The sequence below is a fragment of the Bos indicus genome, chromosome 1, assembly GCF_029378745.1.
Source record: "Bos indicus isolate NIAB-ARS_2022 breed Sahiwal x Tharparkar chromosome 1, NIAB-ARS_B.indTharparkar_mat_pri_1.0, whole genome shotgun sequence".
Classification (NCBI taxonomy): Eukaryota; Metazoa; Chordata; class Mammalia; order Artiodactyla; family Bovidae; genus Bos; species Bos indicus.
This window is the reverse complement of record NC_091760.1, coordinates 96713035-96736445: the sequence shown is the minus strand read 5'-3', so window position 1 is coordinate 96736445 and position 23411 is coordinate 96713035. Positions and strand designations below refer to the sequence as shown.

The 23411-nt window shown below is 44.4% G+C and overlaps 1 protein-coding gene across 9 annotated transcripts in view; it reads right to left on the bottom strand.

The window, feature by feature from the left end:
• TNIK (TRAF2 and NCK interacting kinase) overlaps positions 1–23411 on the bottom strand; it is a 407441-nt gene that overhangs the window by 92279 nt on the left and 291751 nt on the right. For all 9 annotated transcript variants that reach the window (XM_070803591.1, XM_070803368.1, XM_070803755.1 and 6 more), the window contains exons 10-12: positions 16500–16675; positions 11495–11561; positions 7834–8038 (exon numbers count right to left, since the gene is read on the bottom strand). In XM_070803591.1, the coding sequence (XP_070659692.1) occupies positions 7834–8038; positions 11495–11561; positions 16500–16675 (448 nt within the window). The remainder of the gene's footprint in view (positions 1–7833; positions 8039–11494; positions 11562–16499; positions 16676–23411) is intronic.

The window sequence follows — 23411 nt, the reverse complement described above, 5'->3', positions numbered from 1 at the left end:
AGAAAGGCACAGGAAAGTTCAAGAACTTACATCTAATATGGAAGCTAATGTCAGCCAAAAGACTACCCTCAACAGAAGTTCCCCAAATGCTCTGCTCAAAGAAGCTCCCCTTGGCAGGATTGTCGCTCACTGACTCTTAAAGAGACCTGTAACTTCCCCCTGGTTCCCCTCCCCTCTTTTTGGTCTGAAAGCATCTGGGACAAACTACTTAGGTCCCAAAGAGTGACCTTTCCTGCCAGTGGCTTTCCTGGGCTGGGGCTCCAGCTGCCGCAGCTTTTGTAAGGCTGGCCTAGTCACCTGAGTGAAAGTGAATACTGAGAGATGATGTGAGCAAATCTGACCACAATGGACCAGCAGGTAATTAGGATAGGTTCTCCGAATGGAAGCATGAGATGGTGCCTGTTAGCCGTGTTTAACCTGGATTCGACGAGTCCGTCGAGTGTGAGATCTGTGTAGCTTTTGCATGTGTGCTCAGTCACTTCCATCGTGTCCGACTCTTTGCGACTCCATGGACTGTAGTCCACCAGGCTCCTCTGTCCATGAGATTCTCCAGGCAAGAATATTGGAGTGGGTAGCCATGCCCTCCTCCAGGGAATCTTCCTGACTCTTGCTGGTTGATAAAGCCAAGTCTTTCACAACCATTTTCCTGGTGAATCCTCACAACAGGTTTGGTGGTGGGAACACACTTTGTTAGAAGCCTCCCTGTAGAGCTCAGTAAGCTCTGCGGGGACCAGAGAGTTGCCCGGGCAAGTAGGTGGCCCAAATTGACCTTCTGCCTTGTCGAGCAGGTTGCTTCCCTTCCTCCAAAGCAGAGAGGAAGCGACTGTGTTTTCAAGAGAGTACTATACCAAAACTATATTTTGGATGTCCTATTTGTTACTGAAATGAAGAGATGCTGTTGGCTCACTCCTTTGGTCAGCGTTCTACAGAGCTGGCCCTAAAACTCTATTCTCCACTTGAATATTTGGTTTTCTCTGCAACAACATAAAACCTACATCTTCATTAGTCTTCTGTGCTCAATACTCCTGCTCTACTTTAGTTCTCAGAGAATTTAGTTCCCAGACTCTCATCCTCTCAATGTCTACTTCCATGACCATAAACCAGTAATTCCCATTTTTCTCCCCATTCTTGATCCTTCTTCTATGGCTCTACCTATATAATCCAATTGCATCTTTGATACCGCCACTGGCTGCCCCATACGTATCTGTTTTTACATTTTTTATTTACTTATTTATTTGCTTTTGGCTCTGCAGGATCTTTGTTGCTGCATGGGCTTTTCTCCAGTTACAGTGAGTCGGGGCTAGGCTATTCTGTAGTTGTGATGTGCAGGCTTCTCATTGTGGTGGCTCCTGTTGGGGAGCACAGGCTCTAGGGCGCATAGGCTTCAGTAGTTGTGGTGTGTGAGCTCAGTTGTTGCTGTTCTCAGGCTCTACAGCACAGGCTCAATAGTTGTGGTGCACAGGCTTAGCTGTTGTGCAGCAAGTGGGATCCTCCTGGACCAGGGAGCAAAGCTGTGTTTCCCGCATGGGTAGGTGGATTCTTTACCACTGAGCCACGAGGAAGGCCCGGATGCATCTTTAACTTACTGGTGTAACTTACTACATTCCAAACCAATCTCATCCTTTGCACCCAAACCTGGGCCTCCATCTGAATGCTCCAGCCTGACACTGGGGAACCTTCTGTGACCACCACCCTCCTTCATGGAAGACATCTGATCAACCACCACGTCCTGCACGATCTATACGCTTCATCTCTCTCAAATACGCCCATCTCCATCTCCACCTTCCATCCTCCTCCACCTCTCCATCTCTTTCCTCCATCTCCACCCAACCACCATCCACCTGAAAGCACCGCCCTCTCTGGCCTGGGCTAACCAGTCTCTCCTATCCACTGCTGCTTCCTCCCAATCACTTTCATTGTAGCAATTGAAGTTTCACTTTAAAAATGCAGATCCGGTCACATCCCCTTGGTTGAAATATGTCAACGACTTCCTGCGATTCTTAGAGCAAAATATGACATCATTAACCAGGCTGATGAAGCCCAGCAACACTATGCCTTGGCTTCACTCCCTAGCATCCCCGCATGCCCCTCACTGCCTTTGGCTGGATACTGACCGACAGGCCTCCACACCAGTCTAGGCGCCCACTCCCATGGCCTGCTCCTGTACCACACTATTCTTTTCTACCATAGCAATCTGGCAATGGTCATGAATGGTTAGTTGGATGATTATTTGCCCAATGCCAGTCTCCCTCACAGATCTCATCTGTACAAGGGCAAGCCATTCCCAATGTCCAGCATGGTTGTCTGCACAGTGGAGCTAAGCATTCACTAAATTTGTCAAGTGACTGCCTGTAGGAATAGGCAGTCACTTGAATTTAAAAAGTTTTAATTTAACTGCATGCTTAAACAAAGAAACATTTGAGCCTATAGTCTCTAAAAGCCCCATATTGTGTGCTTAGTCACTCAGTTATGTCCAACTCTTTGCGACCCCATGGACTATAGCCTGCCAGGCTCTTCTGTCCATAGCGATTCTCCAGGCAAGAATATTGGAGTGGGTTGCCACGCCCTCCTCCAAGGGATCTTCCCAACCCAGGAATCGAACCCAGGTCTCCCACATTGCGAGTGGTTTCTTCACTGTCTGAGCCACCAGGTAAGCCCTAAAAGCCCCAGGCACTCATAATAAAAAGTTAGAGGCCTATAGGGAATTTTAGACTCCAGGCTCTCATTTCGTATGTCAGTGCCCAACTATTACTGGACAATGAGATATTTGTTGTATTTAAATTTTTTTTCTGGTGATGGAACCAAAGTGATATTAATATCTTCCAGCTAGTTTTTATAACTGGTTGATGTCACTATGGCCTTGAGGCACCAAATGAGATCTAGGTGGCTTAAAGATTAAAACTTACCACCATGGAGCAGGTTGGTGCTCCTGGGGTCAGTGTCATTCATTTCTGTGACTGAAAGATACTCTCCCCAGAATGAGGGTATAGAGGGCTCTCAGCAAGTTGAAAAATATATATAGTAATTACGAATATCATTTCAAAACTCTTGAGAAGAATCAAGCATCACAAATCATCTTCCCAAGGTTAGTCTGAAAAGATGACCAGAGTAGGCACCCCAATACCTCAAGGTCCTGATTCCTGGACTCTGACTCTATGGAAAGTTGTTCATTGTCTAAGCCAAGAGTCAGAAATTTTTATTGAACTGAGTAAAGATAGAGGAAGCCCTCTATGTGCTTTTTCTCATTATTGATGGGCTCATTCAGCTTAGCTAGGTTTAATCAGATTCCTGGAACTTAGTTATAAATTGCACTTTATTATTGGTCAAAGAGGAGTTGTGTGCCTACCATTTAACTGGCCTGAAGCCACGTCCTTTTCATGAAGCTGATAAATGACCACAATTCAGTGTACAGTCAAAGTCCTTCTAAGAATACACAGATCCTGATTTAGAACCTAGCCAGAACCACATGCTTACCTATAAATAGCAAAGGACAGGCAGGGATTCCTTAGAAACCTCTGGTCAGAGGTGACATTTGAAATCACTGTGGAAGTTGAAGAGCACGACCTACACAGCCTCATGTCACCAAAGGGTTGTCTGTGTGCCCGCTCAGTGGTTCAGTTGTTTTAGACTCTTTGAGACCCCCTGGACTGTAGCCCACCAGGCTCCTCTGGCCATGGAATTTACCAGGCAAAAATACTGAAGTGGGTGGCCATTTCCTACTGGTGGTCAGGGAATCTTCCTGACCCAGGGATCAAAACTGTGTTTCCTGCATTGGCAGGCAGGTTCTTTACCACTGTGCCACCTGGGAAGCCCAAATGGGCCTTTATTTGGAAAAGGGCATGTACATTGCAGGATGCCAGCACAAGGCCACCTGACTCACAATGAAGTGAAAATCACAAGCCTAACTACGGACTTTGGCTGCTTCTCTGTGACCATGTGGTGTGAGTTCCTACTCAGAACCAGAACCAGCAGTCATCACCGGGGCAGGGCAGCAGGCATGGACGGGATCCAGCAGGACAGGAGGCAGGAGAGAAGTCCTGACGGTAGGGACAGTCATTACTCAGGGGTCCACAACTTACAGCCATCTGAATATTTATTTACCATTTCTTTGTTTCTCTATTGAGGAATAGGGGTAAGAGAAAGGATCAAAAGATAAAGGTGGTATAATCTCTTGATGCCTTGTGGTTACAAGCATTTCTGCTTCTGGTGAGAAGCTGGAGTGCATGAGCGTGGCTGCCCAGAGCAAAGAATTGCCGTGCACGCCTTCTGTGCCTGCAGGGACATAGAGGGTGTGCCCCCCTGGATGCTGTGCTCCACTGAGTCTGAATTTTCTCTTGCATCCATTAGAGGCTCCAGAAAATGCAGCAAAAAACAGACACGAGGAGGCCTTGGCAGGAGCTCTGACTGGGAGACTGAGAGACAGAATCCAGTTCAAAGATGAGCACCTACTGGGCACGGCTTCTTTGACCTTGCTCAGAGATCCTTAAATTCTCAGCGTAAAAGACCACAGAAGCTGGGGCCAGGAGAAGACTATGGAAAAGCACACTGACCCTGGCTTACCAAGGGAGAGGCAGGACAGACACAGTGACAGTGGCTGGGCTCTGGAGTCCAATCCACTGGGTTTGAAACCTGGTTTTGTCTCAAGCTGTGTGACTGTTAGCAAGTTGTCAACCTCTCTGAGACTCAGCTGCTTTATCTTTAGACGGGGGAATTATTGTGAAGATTAAATGAAACAACTCACATGAAGGACTGGACAGAGTCTCTGTCCTATGGTTAAGTGCTTTAAAATTGTTAAGAATTGTCATTCTAGCAGCTTGATGAAAAGAAAAAAAAACATACAATGTTAAATATGTCATAATAAGAAAATCTAAAACAAAATAATATGATGCATTCTCTGAAAAGACTTTGCACCACCTGAGGATCTAGGTTCAAAGACCAAGAGTTCTTGTGTAAAAATTTTTTAAAAAGAAGAAAATCTATATGTGTGTGCATACACATGTACATGTCTGCCTTCTCGACTATGTTAAATGTTTTATGGGATGACAGTGGGGATTTTCTAAGTTGAATGGTAAATGCCTTTGTGCTCAGCTGTGTCTGATTCTTTGCAGCTCTATGGACTTAGACTGTCAGGCTCCTCTATCTTTGGAATTTTCCAGGCAAGAATACTGGAGCGGGTTGCCATTACCTCCAGGGGATCTTCCCAACCCAGGGATCAAACCCATGTCTCTTGCATCTCCTGCATTGGCAAGTAGGTTCTATACCACCTTGGGAAGCCCAAATGCCTTTAGCCTGAGACTAAGTGTGGCAAGTCATTAGGTAAGGAACTCATCAGCCAGACAGGGAAAATGCAAATGGTCAAGATTTTGAGTGTGATGCTCCAATGAGGTGAAGGCCTTGGGAAATGCTCTTGGAAGGAATAAAACACAAGCCAGGAAAGAAGCAGGAAAGGCAGGACTAGGGAGGACTGCCTGGCTCAGAAGAAAGGTTTGATTAGAAGTCAGGAGGAATAAGTCTTGGATCCAAACAGTAGAGGCCCTTGGCCCTCGGGAGACTCAAGAGACTGAAGGAAATGGTGCACTGCTGGGCTGGACGCCCCTGTAAAAGGCTGTACCCTGCCTGGGTTGGCGGAAGGAGGTGATATTGAGGGATGCCTGCGAGGACCTGTCTGAGAATTTCAGTGTGTGCCCAAGAGAGTAACCGGAGGTGATGCAGGCACCTTCACTTCTCCACTTTGGACTTCACTTCTGAGAGCTGGCTAATTAACACCCACACTTCCCTTCGCCCTGCCCTAGCTGTCTCCTTTGAAGGCATCCACCTCTAGCATGATAGCACCTCTATCTACAGCAGTGTAGTTCTGAGAACAGAGAACAGTAGGTGACCTTCAAACCTCTCATGGGTTGAGTGTGCGTCATGCCGACAACATCCTAGACTTACTTAGATTGGAAAGAGCTTCATTTGCCTGCTGCTGTGTGCAGATGCTTACCAGGTTCAGTTGTGCAGATCACAGTTCAAGGCTCTGATTACATAGCTATACCTACTGCCTCAGGGCCTGCGTGGCTAATGGAAAGCGGGGAGACCTGGGTGTGAATCCTGACTTTGTACTTCCTGGCTCTGTGACATGGGACCAATGACTTCTCCTTTGAACCTCAGTTTTTCCTTCATTAAATGGAGATACGTGCTCCTTGCACAAGAGATCAAGATACATATAAAGAGAGGATAGCAGGTGATGAGATCCTGGGTTAAGCAAAGCATTTCCCCCAGTGTTTGGCACAAAGAAGTCATTCAATCATTATAACTGTTGGGTGTTGCTGGTCTGCATATTAACACTCCAGGGACATAGTGAGGTTGATGGGATTTATTGCAAATGGGAATGGAGGCCCTCACTGATTAAAGCCAGGAAGGCCAGACCTGGATGTACCATTTAAAAAGCAATCTGCTCCCGGAGTCTGCGATTCACCACCCTCTGACTGCAGTGGCCACTTGACGGAGCAAGTGAATTGCAGTAAACTGTTAATGAGGAGTAAGATGGTGTTTGGGAGAATCGTAAAATCACTCCCCCATTACCGTGCACGGTGAACCTTTCATCTGCCATCCAACATCCCCAACAGCTATGGTTGCTCAGCTTCCTAATTGTCTAGAGACTTTGATTTACCTGGCACAGGAAGGAGGCTTTAATAAACATCTGTAAGACCACACGTGAGAGTCTGGCCCAGGATAAGCCGTGCAGAAAAGCCTGGCTGGTGATACAGGTTCCCTCACAGATGAAGCACACCTGCTGGCGAAGGCAAGTCATGCCTACTAGCTATAGGACAGGCTTCTCTAGAAAGAGAGAGCCATAGGGTGGGCAAGGCTTGCTTTGCGTTGAACACCTATATCAAGGTGTGTGTGGAAGGACTTGTGAAATGCCTTCTCCAGCATTCAGAACAGTAACAGAACAGTAGCAGCAGGCAGGCCCTGCTTTTCCATACTTGACATTTCACTTCTCTGCCAGGTCTCTGCCTGGTTCACTGTGTTCTAATTGACGCCTATATTCTACCTCTTGATCACTGACTCATTCACTCATATATTAGCTCCTTCATTCCACAAATATTTAGGAGGCATCTAGTATGTAATGGGTACTGTTTTAGACACTGATATCTAGATACATGGGGCTTTCCTGGTGGCTCAGATGGTAAGGAATCCACCTGCAATGCAGGAGACCTGGATTTGATCCTTGGGTTGGGAAGATCCACTGGAGAAGGGAATAGCAACCCACTCCAGTATTCTGGCCTGGAGAATCCCATGGACAGAGGAGCCCGGCGGGCTACAGTCCATGAGGTCGCAAAGAATCAGATACAACTGAGTGACTAAGCACATTCACATCTAGATACATAATACTGAGATACATAGTGATAAAAGGGGGAAAAAAAAGAGAGATACAAAAGGGATAAAACATCCTGTCCACAAAGAGTTTACTTTCTAGTGGGAGAGACAGACATATGACACATAAAGTACACAGGTGTGAAGGTGATTAATGATACATAAGAAAAAACTCAACAGGGAAGGGCGACAGGACATGATAGAGGGAGGGGCTGAGATTTTAAGTGAGGGAGTCAAGGAAGTCTCACTAAGAAGGTGATACCTGCGTAGACTGGAAGGGGCTGAACCCTTCACCTGTCTTTCTGATGTGACCACACCAAGGCCACACCACCCCCACTGGTAAAGTGCCCTTGGCCACCTCCTCCTTCGTAGTTCAGGTGTGAGTGCTCCAAGCAGGCTGCAGCCTCAGGAGGGTGACCGAGGGCCATGGTGGACACCCAGGAAGGGACTCCAGGTACCAGGGCACGTCCTCACCTCCTCCAGCCGCCGCCGCTGCTCCTTCTGCTCCTCGATGCGCTTCTGGCGCTCGGCCAGCAGCTGCCGCTTATGCTCCTCGTTCTCCCGCTGCTGCTGCTCCAGCTGCTGCCGCCGCAGGGCCTCAGACCGCTCCTTGTTGGCCAGCTGGAGCCTCAGGAAGTCCCGCCGCAGCGTTGACTCCCCAGGCAGGTTGAGAATGGAGCTGTGGGCAGGAGAGAGAGACCGATCAGGGCCCACTCTGGGTGGGGTCATCGCTACCCCGGGGTCCCCGTGGAGAAGGAGAGCCAAGCACGGGCTCTCTGAGCCTCCATCATTTCCACTGCTCACCTTGGCAAAGAAAGAGTCCAGGGAACTAACTCAAGTTCAGCCTCCCCTTCAGTGTGATTACTGCAGGCACAGGCTGTCTCCATCGACATAGAGCTGTCCCATTCCTCAATTCATCACTTCTCTCCAGGATGGTCCACAGAGCTCCTTCCTCACCCTCTATTTCTAAAAGCTTTTTTGAGTACTGTAAGCCCTGAGCCCCAGACTGGTTTATTTTCACTTTTAAGAAAGAACTAACCAAGAACTAGGCCAACAAATAAAAATGAATAATCAGAAGCAGCGAGGAAATCTGCTCTATATAGATGGACACATCCTCAACCACTTCACCTCCTAGAACGCAAGCTACAGACCCCTTGGTTCTGCATAGCAGCCCAGCCAGGAGGGGAATGTTCCTACTTGTTCAAACAGACCTAGTCTTTTTAATATTTCTGGCAGCTTCCTCTTGAGATAAATCCATTAAATAATCACTGAATGTCTACTATGTGGCAGGCACTGTAATAGGCTCTAGTGGATACAGCAGTAACTAAACATACTCTCTCTAGTTATTTTCTTGTGGGGAAGGGAGACAAATAATCAGACAAATTCTACAAACAACATCATTCCAGATGTTAATAGGCTCTACAGAAGACAAAAAAGTGTAAGTTTTAAGAGGGACAGGGGCAGGGAGCTGGGGAGAGGATGAGGGCTCTCTTTTAGATCAGGGAAGACCTCTCCTAGAAGGTGATGGTTGAGCTAAGCCCTAAATGTTGAACACGAAGAGGAAGGGGAAGACTCTTTCGGGCAGAAGGAAAAGCAAGTTTAGAGGCCTGTCATGGCAACAAGGGTGGCCTTTGTGGGGGACTGAACCCCAAGCTGTCTTCCCAGAGCACAGTGAATGAAAGCAAGAGGGGTACAAGAGGAGGGCAGAGACGGGGAGATAGGGTAAAGCAGGAGGCTGTGGATACCACGTGTGGAACATTTATCAGCAGGAAAAGTAACAGGATCAGATTCACTTGGCTGCTCAGTAGATGCTATTCTGCAGGGTGTGTGAGGGCAGGCAAGGCCACCCATTGGGCTGCTACTGCAGTGACTCTAAGGTGGAGACTAATCAGGTGGGAGTGGTGGGGTCAGAGGCTGCAAGAAGCCTTTGGGGACAGAGTTAGTAAAACCTGTTGATGGATCCAATGTGTGGAGTGAGGGATGACTTGCAGTTTTTTTCTTGGCATCTGGGCTGTGGTGGTGAGCAAACTGGGATGGGGAGTGACAGGGGAAGAGCGAGTTTTGTGGTTGACAAGGGGATCATTCTGTCTTTGAGAGCGGGCAGCATGCTCTGGGAGATACCATCATGTGTGCGTGCATGCTAAGTCACTTTAGTCGTGTCCCACTCTTTGCAATCCCATGAACTGTAGCCCGCCAGGCTCCTCTGCCCGAGAGATTCTCCAAGCAAGAATACTAGAGTGGGCTGCTGTGCCCTCCTCCAGGGAATCTTCCTGACCCAGGGATCGAACCTGCGTCTCTTATGTCTCCTGCATTGGCAGGCAGGTTCTTTACCACCAGTGCCACCTGGGAAGCCCAAGATACTGCCATAAAGTGACATAAAAAGGCTTGGTTCATAGATAGTGCTTGGACACCGACTAATAAGTCTCCTTTAAAACTACAGCCTTTGTGTAGGACTCTAAACCAACCCAAAATGATGGCCATATGCTCTGTGCAAAGACAGAAGGGCTTAGGGAACCCAGCCTCTTGTGCACATGAGGACGATCTATTAATATTACCTGATGTTGAATCAATGTCAGATGATCTGAGCTGTATTACTGACTCAATCATTAACTCCATGTGTGACCTGGTTGCCAGCATTGGGTTGTTACCTCATTTCCATAATGAAATAAACACTGTCCCTTTTTACTTCTCAGGATTTCATGAAAAGTAATTAGATGTGCCCATAAAACAGGACTTTAAAGATAATCTTCAATGTCATATATAGACATGTTTAATTATAGAAGTGTTAAGGGACAGCTAGGTCACCCACTAAGTGACTCCTAACATGCGATATAGCAAGTATTAGTTAAGACAAGGGTCTCAGCTCCATGGAGAGTGATCAGAAGGGCTGATGTGTCTGTCTGAGCAAGTTTTGGAAAAACAGTGTACAACTTCTCCGAGAGCAGGGCATTTGGTCCTTTGCTTTGTAAGAATGTTCATTTTCCGTACCACTACTTGGCAGTCATCATCTTTATGCAGCTAAACTGGGCGGGGCCAACATGTTAAGTATCCAGATGGAAGGAAAGAATTCTCCTTCAGTCTTTGACCCTGAAGATTCCCATAGCAGGTGAGAAGAGTAAAACTGATGGCCTTGTAAGTTCAGTCCTGTCCTCTTCCAGTAGTTTTAGCAATAATCCAGCTTGGTTAGGTCCAAGTTGGCTCAGAAAAGGATGCACTAGCTCACTCCAGCAGCAGGGGCTGAGTTGGACCCTTTGCTGGTTTGGAAGATCTGCCTCAGTCATACAGATTCTGCTCCTTGTTGAGTACTGGGCTCCAACCTTGGATGGCTAGAGGGTGGAGACCTCTGTATACCCCAGGGACCCTTCTGCTTTGTCCATTTCCCCAACAGATCTCACTTCACATGAACAGTGCATCTGCCCTGGTGTGCATGGCCATGCTCTTTGATTCACCAAATGGCCATCAGCTGAATTCTCTTACAAAAAGAAAAATCCTGGTGGTGTGAGCACACTGGCATCAATTATTTATAAACACAGACTAGGAAAAAGAATCAAAGTCAAGTGAAATTTAAAACGTAGGGATGATGGTGATAAAGTAGCACTGGATTCTGGGAGCTAACATATGAGAGCAGGAATGGGCGTGGGAGTTCTGTTTAGGGTTCACCTTGAGAATGTAATTTGACTTCCTGGAAGCTGTTTCCTCTTGGATTACGCTGTGGTGAAAATACCATGGCATGTGACAAGGACAGTGGCCGCCTAAATGTCTCAAAGGTATGAAGTAATAGACTGAATATCTCAAGTCTAAAAAATACCACTTAGGTCTCCAGAAAGCTGCAGTTTGCAGTACTGTTAAGACTATTACCCAGATAATTGCCTCCTCCCCATTCTACAATGTTATATATACGAGGAAATAAGGAAATAAATCTTGGAAGACAAGATAAAGAACATGCTGATTTCCATGTCCTCGTACAGCCTGCCTAAGGAAAATTTCCCAAATTAATGAGTACGTACATGGGTAATAAATTAGATAAGACCACCCTGCTGGATTCTTAAAAATGAACCTATAAATCAAAAGGATGCGAATCTCACACAAGCACAATTCACAGTGTGAAATGAGAGGATGGGTCTTGTTTGCCTACCTGGGCTCTCCGGAGTCATTCTCCTCTTCTTCTTCCTCACTCCCGCTGTACTCATACTCCGTCTCATCTAAAGAGAGACCCACGGAAGGTGAGTGGACAAAAGGCACTGCAGCTCAGTAAAGCCCACCCTTCATTTTCCGTACAAGTAAACCAAGGCCCAAAGGGCTGTCCTAAATGTTGACCTGGGGCAGGCTCCAGGGCTCCTGACCTGTGATCCAACAGTACCCACCAGCTGGACTCAAGCACATGGAATTAACATCTGCGACTGCCCCAGCTGACTCTAGGCTCTCTCCTTAATGCCCAGCCTTCACATGCAAGTGAAGACAAGGAGCTGAAACCGAACTTCTCAGTTCCTGTCAGCTTCCATTATAGAAGCACCTAACCCAATCCGAGCCACTGTTAACTTACTGACAGTAGTAGTCATTTTTTTTTTAAGTAGGAATTTTATTATAACTTACCTGCACTCACCAATTGCCTTTCGATATCTCAAGAATAGAAAGAAACTTTTGACAGCATGTGTGACTAGAAATATATGGTTAAATGTGTTTTTATTGACCCACTGGGGACATTCATTTAATTCACAAACATGTTAAGCGAGTTAACATGCAATAATGAATAAGACTGAGTCTCTGCTTTGGAGGAGATTACAATCTGACGGTCAAGATGGACAAATATATAATCAGAGTCACCATGATTATGAAGAAAAAGAACTAATTTTTATTGCGTATCACTCATGCTGGTCACTATGCTAGATTGCTTATGTTCTCTCATCTACTTCCTATAACAATCCTTTAACATGATACCCATTTTGCAAGCAAAGGTACTGAGATTATAAGTGGCTAAGTTATATGACTAATAAATCTGAGATTTGGATTTAGAATTCAACCCAGAATTTTCCCAACTTTATAATCAGCATTCTTTTCACCATGTTATATACTAAATAGAAATACATAAAAAGAGCAATGAAGTATCAGAGGAAAAAGCAGCTCTGTCCATGGGTCAAAATGGGAAAGGAACAGCGAGGTCTTTGGGGAGGAAATAAGCTGGACCTTGGAAGGTCAGTAGCCCCTTTACGGGCAGATGGAAGCTGAAAGTGGCTGCAAAAGGAGCATTCTAAGCAACATAACTACCTGAGTTAGGCTGACAGTACTATAGTGCATGAATGATCAGGAAACACTGGTTTCTGAATGTTTGGTGTGAGAAAGCAGATGGAGTGAGAAAGGCCAGCAGGTCTGATGTGACTTGCTGATCTTTAACATGCTGAGGCTTTTCTGTGGGCAGTGGGGAGCCTTTTGGAGGAGCTTTTCATTTTAAGCAAGGGAGGTGGTCACAGGGCTATCATCCATTGATAGCTGTGGGTTAGTAATTACAACTTTGAAGACATCTGTGTCCCTGAAAAGCAACTGAAACTGCAATTTGCTTATGTTACCACCGAGGCAGCAGTCACATGATAAGAACTATGGAATTTGATCACAAACATACTTTGCTTTCCATCCTACTCCATAAGGGATGATGAAAGGAAGTCACAGCATGATGACTTCAAGTGTATTTTTTAAAATCAAATAAAAATTAGCTTTACATGTTTAGATATGTATGAAGCTTTCAGGCCACTTTTTAAAAAATATTATTCCACCAAAATGTAAAGACCCTTCATAAAGTGTTTCAAAGTTCCACATTGAAAGTTTAATATTCCAAATTTTCCTGAAACAAAGCAACAGAGAATTCAAACTAAACTGCAGAGATTTTATCTATTAAAGTAAATTAAAGCAAGAAACAGAGGCACACAATTAATCTAATTATTTGTCCTCAATAGGGTGAAAGTTTTGTTTGTCAGATTCCTCATCTGTAATACTTCATCAGAATCCAGCATGGTTGCTTTTGCACTGCTGTCTTAAATTAGCATGTCTCAACATGTCTTAAGGAAAAAATAGTATTAGGTTGTGCATGCATGCTAAGTCACTTCAGTCATGTCCCACTCTGCAACCCTATGAACTATATATAGCCTGCCAGGCTCCTCTGTCCATGGGATTCTCCAGGCAAGAATATTGGAGTGTGTTGCTGCACCCTCCTCCAGGGGATCTTCCCAACCCAGGGATAGAACCTGCATCTCTTGCAGCTCCTGCATTGCAGGAGGATTCTTTACCCCTAAGCCACCAGGGAAGCCCAAGTATCAGGTTAAGAAATCTTAAACAATGCATATTAAAATTTTTGATTCTCCCCAAAACTGGTCTTAAAGCTACTAAGAGAATGAAAAAATACTAGAAGGAGCAAATTAAGTGATTTATTAAATCAAGCAACTGGAAGGAAGTCTCATTTGGGCAATAACCTTTCTTAGGGAGCAGACAGAAAAAGGTATCTCTTAAGCCTAAATAGAATTAAGTTCCTTAACTTACCATGCAATTCTTGAATATGCCTACTACCAAGAATCTTACTCTTCTATTCCACAGAGAAAGAACACATTAAAAATAGTCTGCTTTCACAGGATGCTAAGTTCTGAGTTCCAGTCCAGAGTTTGTGCTCCCAAAATGAGCAAACAACCCAAGGAACATGCTTTATCCACTCTTAGAGTTCAGAGGCAAAGAAGTCACAAGATCTCAGAAAGTAACCCTAAATACTACTGTAAAGTTATGTCAATAAATAATTTTCTAAATAAGTGTTCGTTGTTCAGTCGCATGACTGTGTCCAACTCTGCGATCCCACAGACTGCAGCATGCCAGGCTTCCCTGTAACTTTACTATCTCACGGAGTTTGCTCCAACTCATGTCCATTGAGTCAATGATGCTATTCAACCATCCTATTCTCTGCCGCCCCCTTCTCCTCCTGCCCTCAATCTTTCCCAGCATTAGGGTCTTTTCCAATGAATCAGCTCTTCGCATAGCTTATATTTATTGAGTACATCTATGTGCCAGAAGTTGTAGTAAGCATTTTACATGTATTATCTCATTTAATCTTTGCAAAAATGCCAGACAAGAGTAATTATTATTATACCCCCATTCTTATTTTAAAGATGAGAAAACAGGGGTGGAGTTCACATAACTAAGCGGTGGAAGTAGAATTTGAACTCAGAATTTGAGTGTGAAAACAACAGTCTAAGTACTTAACCTAATCTACATATGTATAGGAGAATAAATTTTCTTTTTAGAAAAGCTGGCCTTTAATGGGCTACATGTCTGACACACTGCTCTGAACTATTCCCTTTAAAATTCTGACTTCATGGAGTGGCCCAAGACCACTATTAATAAGTAGCAGTTGAAAAATCAGTCCTGGCACTTTTTAACCTCGACTCATCTATTTCTGTCTATGCCTAGTTTGTGCATCTTGCACTGCCCTCCTAGCTCCTCGGGTTCTCATTGGCACGTCATCCCTCTCCACCCACTAAGAGCTGGAGATAGGGCTCCTTTTTGGCCTAGCCTCAAAACCTCCTGCTCTGAGTCTAACCTGATCACACGTTCTCCTGAGTCCCGGAGGCTGGCTGCAGAGAAGGAACTGTTTCCTTGAAACGTTCACTGAGGGTTTCTCCTCCTCCCTTAGCCTTTGCTGATCTTCCCTCTGCCCAGTCCTGACTCTTACACTGCTCACTGCCCACCCCTAGGACCCTGCTCATACTTTGCCATGTGACAGATATTAGCTAAGGAGACAAAGAAGAGAAATTCAAATACAGTTGTGAACTTTCAAAGATGCGAACGTGCATGCCAGCTCCAGTATGCCGACTGCTGTACTATACTACTGTACTTTTCAAGGTACTGTACTGTCAGATTAAAAATGTTTTCTTTCTTTCTTGTGTTTGCTTTTTTAATGTACATATTATTTGTGTGGAAAGCTACTATGAACCTATTACAGTACAGTACTACATACCGGATTGTGGTAGTTGGGTACCCAGGCTAACACTGTTGGACTTATAAACAAATCAGACTGAGGAAGAGGCTCTCAGAATAGAACTCGTTTGTAAGTAGGGGACTTACTACAAAAGGAGGGCACCCTCTGTTCTTTGCTGCCCACCACTGGATCATGAAGAGCAGAGGAGAAAGGTGGAGAGGACCGAAGTGGAGACAAGCACATCACCATGGACCCCCACCATCGGCCTCTTGCCTTCCCCTCTACTCCACCCACCCACGCTCAGCGCTCGCTTCATCAGACCGGAACTTCCACCTCACTGCCAGCCCCACCAGCTGCCCCTTCCTGCTACCACCAGGGAGCTCTCACCCATCTGTTCTCTGCATTCTCCCCCTTTCCTTCCCATCCTCAACCTTCCCTACTGCCCTACACAACTAAGTCATAAAACCCCCCAGACCAGGTGAGTTCACCTTGGTCAGGATGCTAGTTAAGGAATTCTGAGTCTCTATTCAAACAACTTGCAGGCAGTCCCAGGACCCCAAGTTGGACTCATGCCTTTTCCAGTGATGCAGTGAAGACAGGGTGGGACCACAGGTAGAGCCATAAGAAAAAAGAGTTTTTGAATCTATAAAACAAAGGGGAAAATGCAATGTTCTATACAGTAGCCTGGCAACCTCTTTAAAATTCCTGTGACTATAATAAAAGTTCTTCTGACTTCCAAATACCTAAATTAAAAATGAGCCTCAGAGCACAAAAACTTAAATGGTGAAGAGTGCCAGTACTGAAAAAATGTCAGATGTGTGTGTGTGTGTGTGTGTGTGTGTGTGTTTAAGGTTGCCTGTCTTCTGTAGATTTTGCCTTTGAAACATGAATATTCATTTGAATTAAGAAAATGACTTGTCATATTAAACCCCTTCATAGAATCACTCAACACGACTTGTTGTTCACTGCCTGGAAAAGGTAATATTTCTTGCAGTTCTATTCTTTCATGAAAGATTCCATTTCAGCAGCCTGCCCCTGGTGATGCCCACAGGCTGTGATCTCTGAGGCAGTCCTCACACTGAAGAACAATGCAGGCTATCTGAAATCCCCTCGGTCCCTCCAAACACATCAAGAGCCCATGACACTTGGTCTTTTGTTTCCCTCGCTGCAATAAAAATGTGCACCTCACCTTTCTCTCCTCGCTTCTTCTTTGTTCTGTCGATATGGTCCTTGAGCTGAATGCGGACCTGTCGCTCATTAGGCTGGTCTCGTATAAATGGATGCTTCATCAGTTGTTCCGTTGCTGGTCGCTGGCTGTGGTTCTTTACCAAGCAGCTCTCAATAAACGACTGGAATTTTTTTGACCTGACAAACAGAAGAGATGAACCCATGGATAAAAGGACAATCCAAAGCAAAGGAAACTTACATTTTCTGAAATACTAGAACAACAACAAAAATAGGTTCAATCAGCTACATAGGGATCAGCCAGTCACGGAGTACATCTAGCTCTTTATAAAGCACAATGGGGTTCAAAGGAATCCTTGCCACCAACACACAACTCAGGCAGTGTATGGCAGTTACACCATGAAGGTATTTTTGCACAGTTTATATGTCAAATCACACCGAAGACCAACAGGCACCAGTGAAGAGAAAGACCCCGATAAAAAATTCCTGGAAGGTCTGTTGGAATGAGCGAACCAGAGCTGGGCCTTAAAGAGTTAGGAAAAAAATAATTATTGGGAAAGGACAGTTCAAGGAGGTAGGAATCAGTGAAAAACTAAAGCTGAGATTGAGCATACTATATGTCAGGGGACACTGAGGTGAGCTAAGTAAGGCAGGAAATGCAAGCTGGAAAAAGTAACACTAGGGTTGAATAGGTAAAGGGGACAATTTGTAGAAATGAACAAGATTCTTACATAGTAAAATGAAATTTAGGCAGATTTTTTTTAACTGGCAATTTCAGAATCACTTTTGGACTTTGCTTTTCAGTGAGCAAGAATAGGATGTATGTGAATGTCTGCTATCGATCCATGGACTTGGAAACTTAACTTCAAGGGACTAAGTTCACACCCAGAAGCAAATTTATCTGCTTCTAGAGAGGCACCATCTCCTCAGAGATAAACCCTGTGCCAGGGACGCACAGGGGCAGGGGAGAGCTGGTGAGAGATACCAGCGATTAGGGCACAAGTCCACAGCGTGGTAGAAATTAATGATGACTTGAGCTATGATTCATGAGCTGGGCGTGCCTGTTCTGGCTGAAAGTTCCAAGAAACCGTCCAGCATCATAAATAATTAAGCTCATGATTCTACTGCATGCCTTTCTGAGGTGCTCCACTGTCAGCGAGGCACATCACTCTCAGAGACCTTGGGGGAGCCCTGCACACCCTCCTCACTGTTGGCACCTTGATCAGGAATGGATCCATTCTATGCTCTCTGTCGCCCTCCTGTGGATCACTGGGGAGTTACAGAAGCAAATCACCGAAGTAAAGCTTTCCCAAGCTTCCCAGCAGGTCCTATGTATAACCTTCTAGCCTGAAAGGTGTCCTCACCATACAGAACACAATGGTGAGCGTGTTCTTCAAAGTTCAGGTGTCAGAGGGCACTGTGCTATTCTTTACTTCTGCCCAAGTCAAAGCAGTTTTTCACCTTACTCCATGTTTAAAATACTGAATTACTGGTATTTTTTCCCTCCTTAACATTCTAGGTGATGTTTAAGCTTTTAAATTATTGAACAGAGAAGTAAAAGTCACCTGAGGGTCAGCTCAGGATGAATCAGGATTGGCAAAACTAAGGACTAGACACAATAACCACAGGATGGACATTCTAAGTATCTCTTTCTAAGTCCTTCAGCCTGTACCCCTGCCTCCTGGACCCTGGAAATTCTCCCCAGAGCTGGGATGTGCCTGAGCCATTTTTGTATCATGAACATGCTATATATCGGACAAACAAGAGGATGCATAAACGGTTATCAGGTGAGAATTCCACCCAAGAGCTGTAATGTGGCTGCCTTCAAATCTGTGCTTGTGAGAGACACACAGGAAGGTTTAGAGAGAAGGTATTATTTCATACACTTTCTTTCTATCCATCAGATTAATTTGTGGAAGCACTAATGTGATAGCACCTAAGGAGGGACTTTGCAAAAACAAACAAACAAACAACAACAAACAACCCATACTGAAATAATGGACTGTGTTGAGCAATAAACTGAAGAGAATAAGGTTAACCTTCATAAAGAAATGGACACACTCCAGGCTGTACACTTCTAGGTGAGAAAATCAGTATTAGAAAGATGAAAACAAAATCAAATGAAGACAGAAAGCTATTAAATATTCACGAGAACGCAAATGGAAGTTCTCTTTTTTCTATTAGAAAATGTGGAAGAAAGAGTTTGTTCTTTATAAAGTGCTCGACTGTTCATTAGGGGATGATAAATAAAAGAAATCACACCCAATTTAAAAAGAAAGCCAGACTTAATAGACTATACATTCCCTTCCCTGATCCTGACACCTCACAAAAGCCAGAGACATCTCCAGAATGAGAGCGTGTTCAGGGAGTTTAATGGAAATAGCTATAGCAGTCTTTTTTCCAGTATGTTTCCTGGTGGGAAGGAATCTCACGATATACTCAAGAGAATATCTTTGGGCCCAGAGGATGAGCCAAGATGTGCGAAATTACAAAGCTGGCAGTTAACCCCATGTCCTCTGCAAATGGTTCTGCTTGAATAGAAAATAATGCTTACTTACAACAAATCTTCAAAGATGTACTGTCTCTATGTAAGTTAGTGTGACCAAAGAATCAATATGTTTAATCACACATTTAATTAAAAGTAAAAAAACTTCACCTACATTGAGTATCACCTGACTCTTTGCTGAGAGGCCTAGTGGGTTTAAAGTACATTTCCATACCTTTATTGTTTTAGTCTTAGTTGCCTATAATTCAGTTCTGTCACTTTAAAAAAAAAGCCCAAGATTAGCAATACTAATTTCCCAAGGCCTGGCATGGAGAGATAAATGATAGTGACTGGTACTTTTCGTCTGAGACACTAGTTCTCTAATACCAGTGTCACTGAGCACTTTATCGTCTCAGATTTTACTGTTTATATGTTAAATTGTGTTGTTGTTGTTGTTTAGCTGCTAAGTCATGTCAAACTCTTTGGTGAACCCAGGGACTGTAGCTCGCCAGGCTTCTCTGTCCTTGGAGGTGTTAAAAATGCCTGAACGATCGTTACATTAACCACTTTAACTTCTTGGGCTAAAAGTTTCTGGTAATCTTCAGACTCCCTAAAGGCAATTTGACCTTTAAAATTTGTACTTGCCTAGAACTATCCTTTTTCTCTACTTCAGATTCTATCATTTACTAACTGTGTGATTTGGGGCATATTGTTTAACTTTTCTGTATCTCAGTTTCCCTGGCTGCAAATGGGGATATACTGTTAGCACTTATTTCAAAAGACTGCTGTGATAAATAAATGAGTTACTTCATGTAAAATACTTAGAACTGTGCCTGTGACATCACAAATGCTATGATTATTATTATTATTATTAATACTTTGACTATTGATGACAATGTCCCACCCTCTCTGACAATCGCCAGGCTTAAAGAACAGTAGGATTGCCTTGAGGGCTAAGAGCAGAATTGTGATGGTGTTTTTCCCAACTTGTGTTGAACTGAATAGTATAGAATTCTTTAACAGAATTACTTTATGTGTATTAGTATTGGATGCATTAGCAGCAAGAGTGAGCAGGACTCACTCACCTCCAAGGAGACTGCAAAAAATGCTGATTTTAAAAGACTCTAGTAATTTTTGTTTTGATTTTAATAAAGTCCAAAGTCACACTACTAATAATAAATTTAGTCTATCTGAAGTACTTTCTGATATTTTCTATTATCATTATTTCATTTACAGCTCCCTGCACCCCTAAAAAAACATTGTTATTTCTAAAACAAAAGTGCCAGAAAACTCAGCAGGAATCGGAACTGTAGTTTCATAAAATAAGAGAAATGGTTGAAAGCTCTGGAGTAAAAGCAGCAGGCTGGGGTTCCAGGCTGCTGTGAGCCTGGGACTCAGGATAAGACAACCTCATCAGGCCTTCAGTCTCCATCTGGAGCCTGAGTGGTTTAAACCAGGAATCTTATCCCTCTTCCCAGAGATAAGCAGTTACGACTTCTCCAGTGAGCTCAGTCGAACACTGCTTTGCCTGTGTGGAATCTTCACATTTAAAGGGCATGTGAAAAGGACAAGACCGACCACCTTTTACAGGAACAAAGTCATCCCCATCCTTCTTCAGTGGCCCCTGCAAGGAAGCTATAGCATGGAGTGCAAGCACGAGGGATGAGCGGCCAGGGTGAGCACAGCAGGACGAGAGAGGGGACGAAATCCTTTGCAGGAGACGCTTATCCATGTAGGATGAATCTCACTACACACGAGCAAGAGCAGAGAGAGGAGGGAAACATGGGAGTCCCACCGCACTGGTCACTTGCTGACAGGGAGACAGATGTCTGAGCCGCCTTAACACTGACTGGAGCACGGACCACCTGACTTCCTTAGCGCCAGGCCTCTCCTCACTGCGCTGATGGGGCAGGAAGGCCAGGTTCCTGCTCCCAGGGAAGCTCTCCTTTCCTCCTACAATGAAAGGGGCAAAGAGCAATGATACTGCCTTTCTTCCCTGATATTAAGGCTCAAGGGAAAGGTGCTCACTCTGAGGGACTAGTACAGCTCCTTCTCTACCACTTTAACCTTGAACTCTGAGAAGTCAAACGGCGCAGTAGAAAAAACACGGGTCACAAACTTGAGAAACGAACACTGCGCAGCCTAGGGCAAGGCCCATAACCCACCTAAAGCCTCAGACTCTCACCCATAATATGAAGACTCAGAGCATCTGCCCGGCAGGGTTGTGGCTAAGAAAATGAAGGTTATTACAGGATTATATGAAATCATGTGCGTGAAACTTTTGAAAACTGTAAAGCACTATAGAATTTAAAGAATCCTGATTTCAGTAAAAACAAATTTTTATATATATCTTAAATATATATATATTTTAAATACACACACATAAATACGTTGCTGAGACTACAACATACGTGTGCCTTGTATGTCGTAGATTCAGTCAATTCCTTGGAAATGATCCTCAGCTGAATGCTTATAATGAAGAGTTCATGGCTGTCTCTGCCACAGTGGTGCCCCTTTGGTCATATGTTGGAATCAGATCAGATCAGATCAGATCAGTCGCTCAGTCGTGTCCAACTCTCTGCGACCCCATGAATCACAGCACGCCAGGCCTCCCTGTCCATCACCAACTCCCGGAATTCACTCAGACTCACGTCCATCGAGTCAGTGATGCCATCCAGCCATCTCATCCTCTGGCGTCCCCTTCTCCTCCTGCCCCCAATCCCTCCCAGCATCAGGGTCTTTTCCAATGAATCAACTCTTCGCATGAGGTGGCCAAAGTACTGGAGTTTCAGCTTTAGCATCATTCCTTCCAAAGAAATCCCAGGGCTGATCTCCTTCAGAATGGACTGGCTGGATCTCCTTGCAGTCCAAGGGACTCTCAAGAGTCTTCTCCAACACCACACTTCAAAAGCATCAATTCTTTGGCGCTCAGCCTTCTTCACAGTCCAACTCTCACATCCATACATGACCACAGGAAAAACCATAGCCTTGACTAGATGGACCTTTGTTGGCAAAGTAATGTCTCTGCTTTTGAATATGCTATCTAGGTTGGTCATAACTTTCCTTCCAAGGAGTAAGCCTCTTTTTATTTCATGGCTGCAGTCACCATCTGTAGTGATATTGGAGCCCAGAAAAATAAAGTCTGACACTGTTTCCACTGTTTCCCCATCTATTTCCCATGAAGTGGTGGGACCGGATGCCATGATCTTCGTTTTCTAAATGTTGAGCTTTAAGCCACCTTTTTCACTCTCCTCTTTCACTTTCATCAAGAGGCTTTTGAGTTCCTCTTCACTTTCTGCCATAAGGGTGGTGTCATCTGCATATCTGAGGTTATTGATATTTCTCCTGGCAATCTTGATTCCAGCTTGTGTTTCTTCCAGTCCAGCGTTTCTCATGATGTACTCCACATAGAAGTTAAATAAGCAGGGTGACAATATACACCCTTGACGAACTCCTTTTCCTATTTGGAACCAGTCTGCTGTTCCATGTCCAGTTCTAACTGTTGCTTCCTGAAATGCATACACATTTCTCAAGAGGCACATCAGGTGTTCTGGTATTCCCATCTCTTTCAGAATTTTCCACAGTTTATTGTGATCCACACAGTCAAAGGCTTTGGCATAGTCAATAAAGCAGAAATAGATGTTTTTTCTGGAACTCTCTTGCTTTTACTATGATCCAGTGGATGTTGGCAATTTGATCTCTGGTTCCTCCGCCTTTTCTAAAACCAGCTTGAACATCAGGAAGTTCACGGTTCACGTATTGCTAAAGCCTGGCTTGGAGAATTTTGAGCATTACTTTACTAGCGTGTGAAATGAGTGCAATTGTGCAGTAGCTTGAGCATTCTTTGGCATTGCCTTTCTTTGGAATTGCAATGAAAACCGACCTTTTCCAGTCCTGTGGCCACTGCTGAGTTTTCCACATTTGCTGGCATATTGAGTGCAGCACTTTCACAGCATCATCTTTCAGGATTTGGAATAGCTCAACTGGAATTCCATCACTTCCACTATCTTTGTTCATAGTGATGCTTTCAAAGGCCCACTTGACTTCACATTCCAGGATATCTGGCTCTAGGTCAGTGATCACACCATCGTGATTATCTGGGTCGTGAAGATCTTTTTTGTACAGTTCTTCTGTGTATTCTTGCCATCTCTTCTTAATATCTTCTGCTTCTGTTAGGTCCATACCATTTCTGTCCTTTATCGAGCTTATCTTTGCATGAAATGTTCCTTTGGTATCTCTGATTTTCTTGAAGAGATCCCTAGTATTTCCCATTCTGTTGTTTTCCTGTATTTCTTTGCATTGTTCGCTGAAGAAGGCTTTCTTATCTCTTCTTACTATTCTTTGGAACTCTGCATTCAGATGTTTATATCTTTCCTTTATGTTGGAATATACACCGGGAATAGTGCACTTCACCTGATAACTCATTAAAGT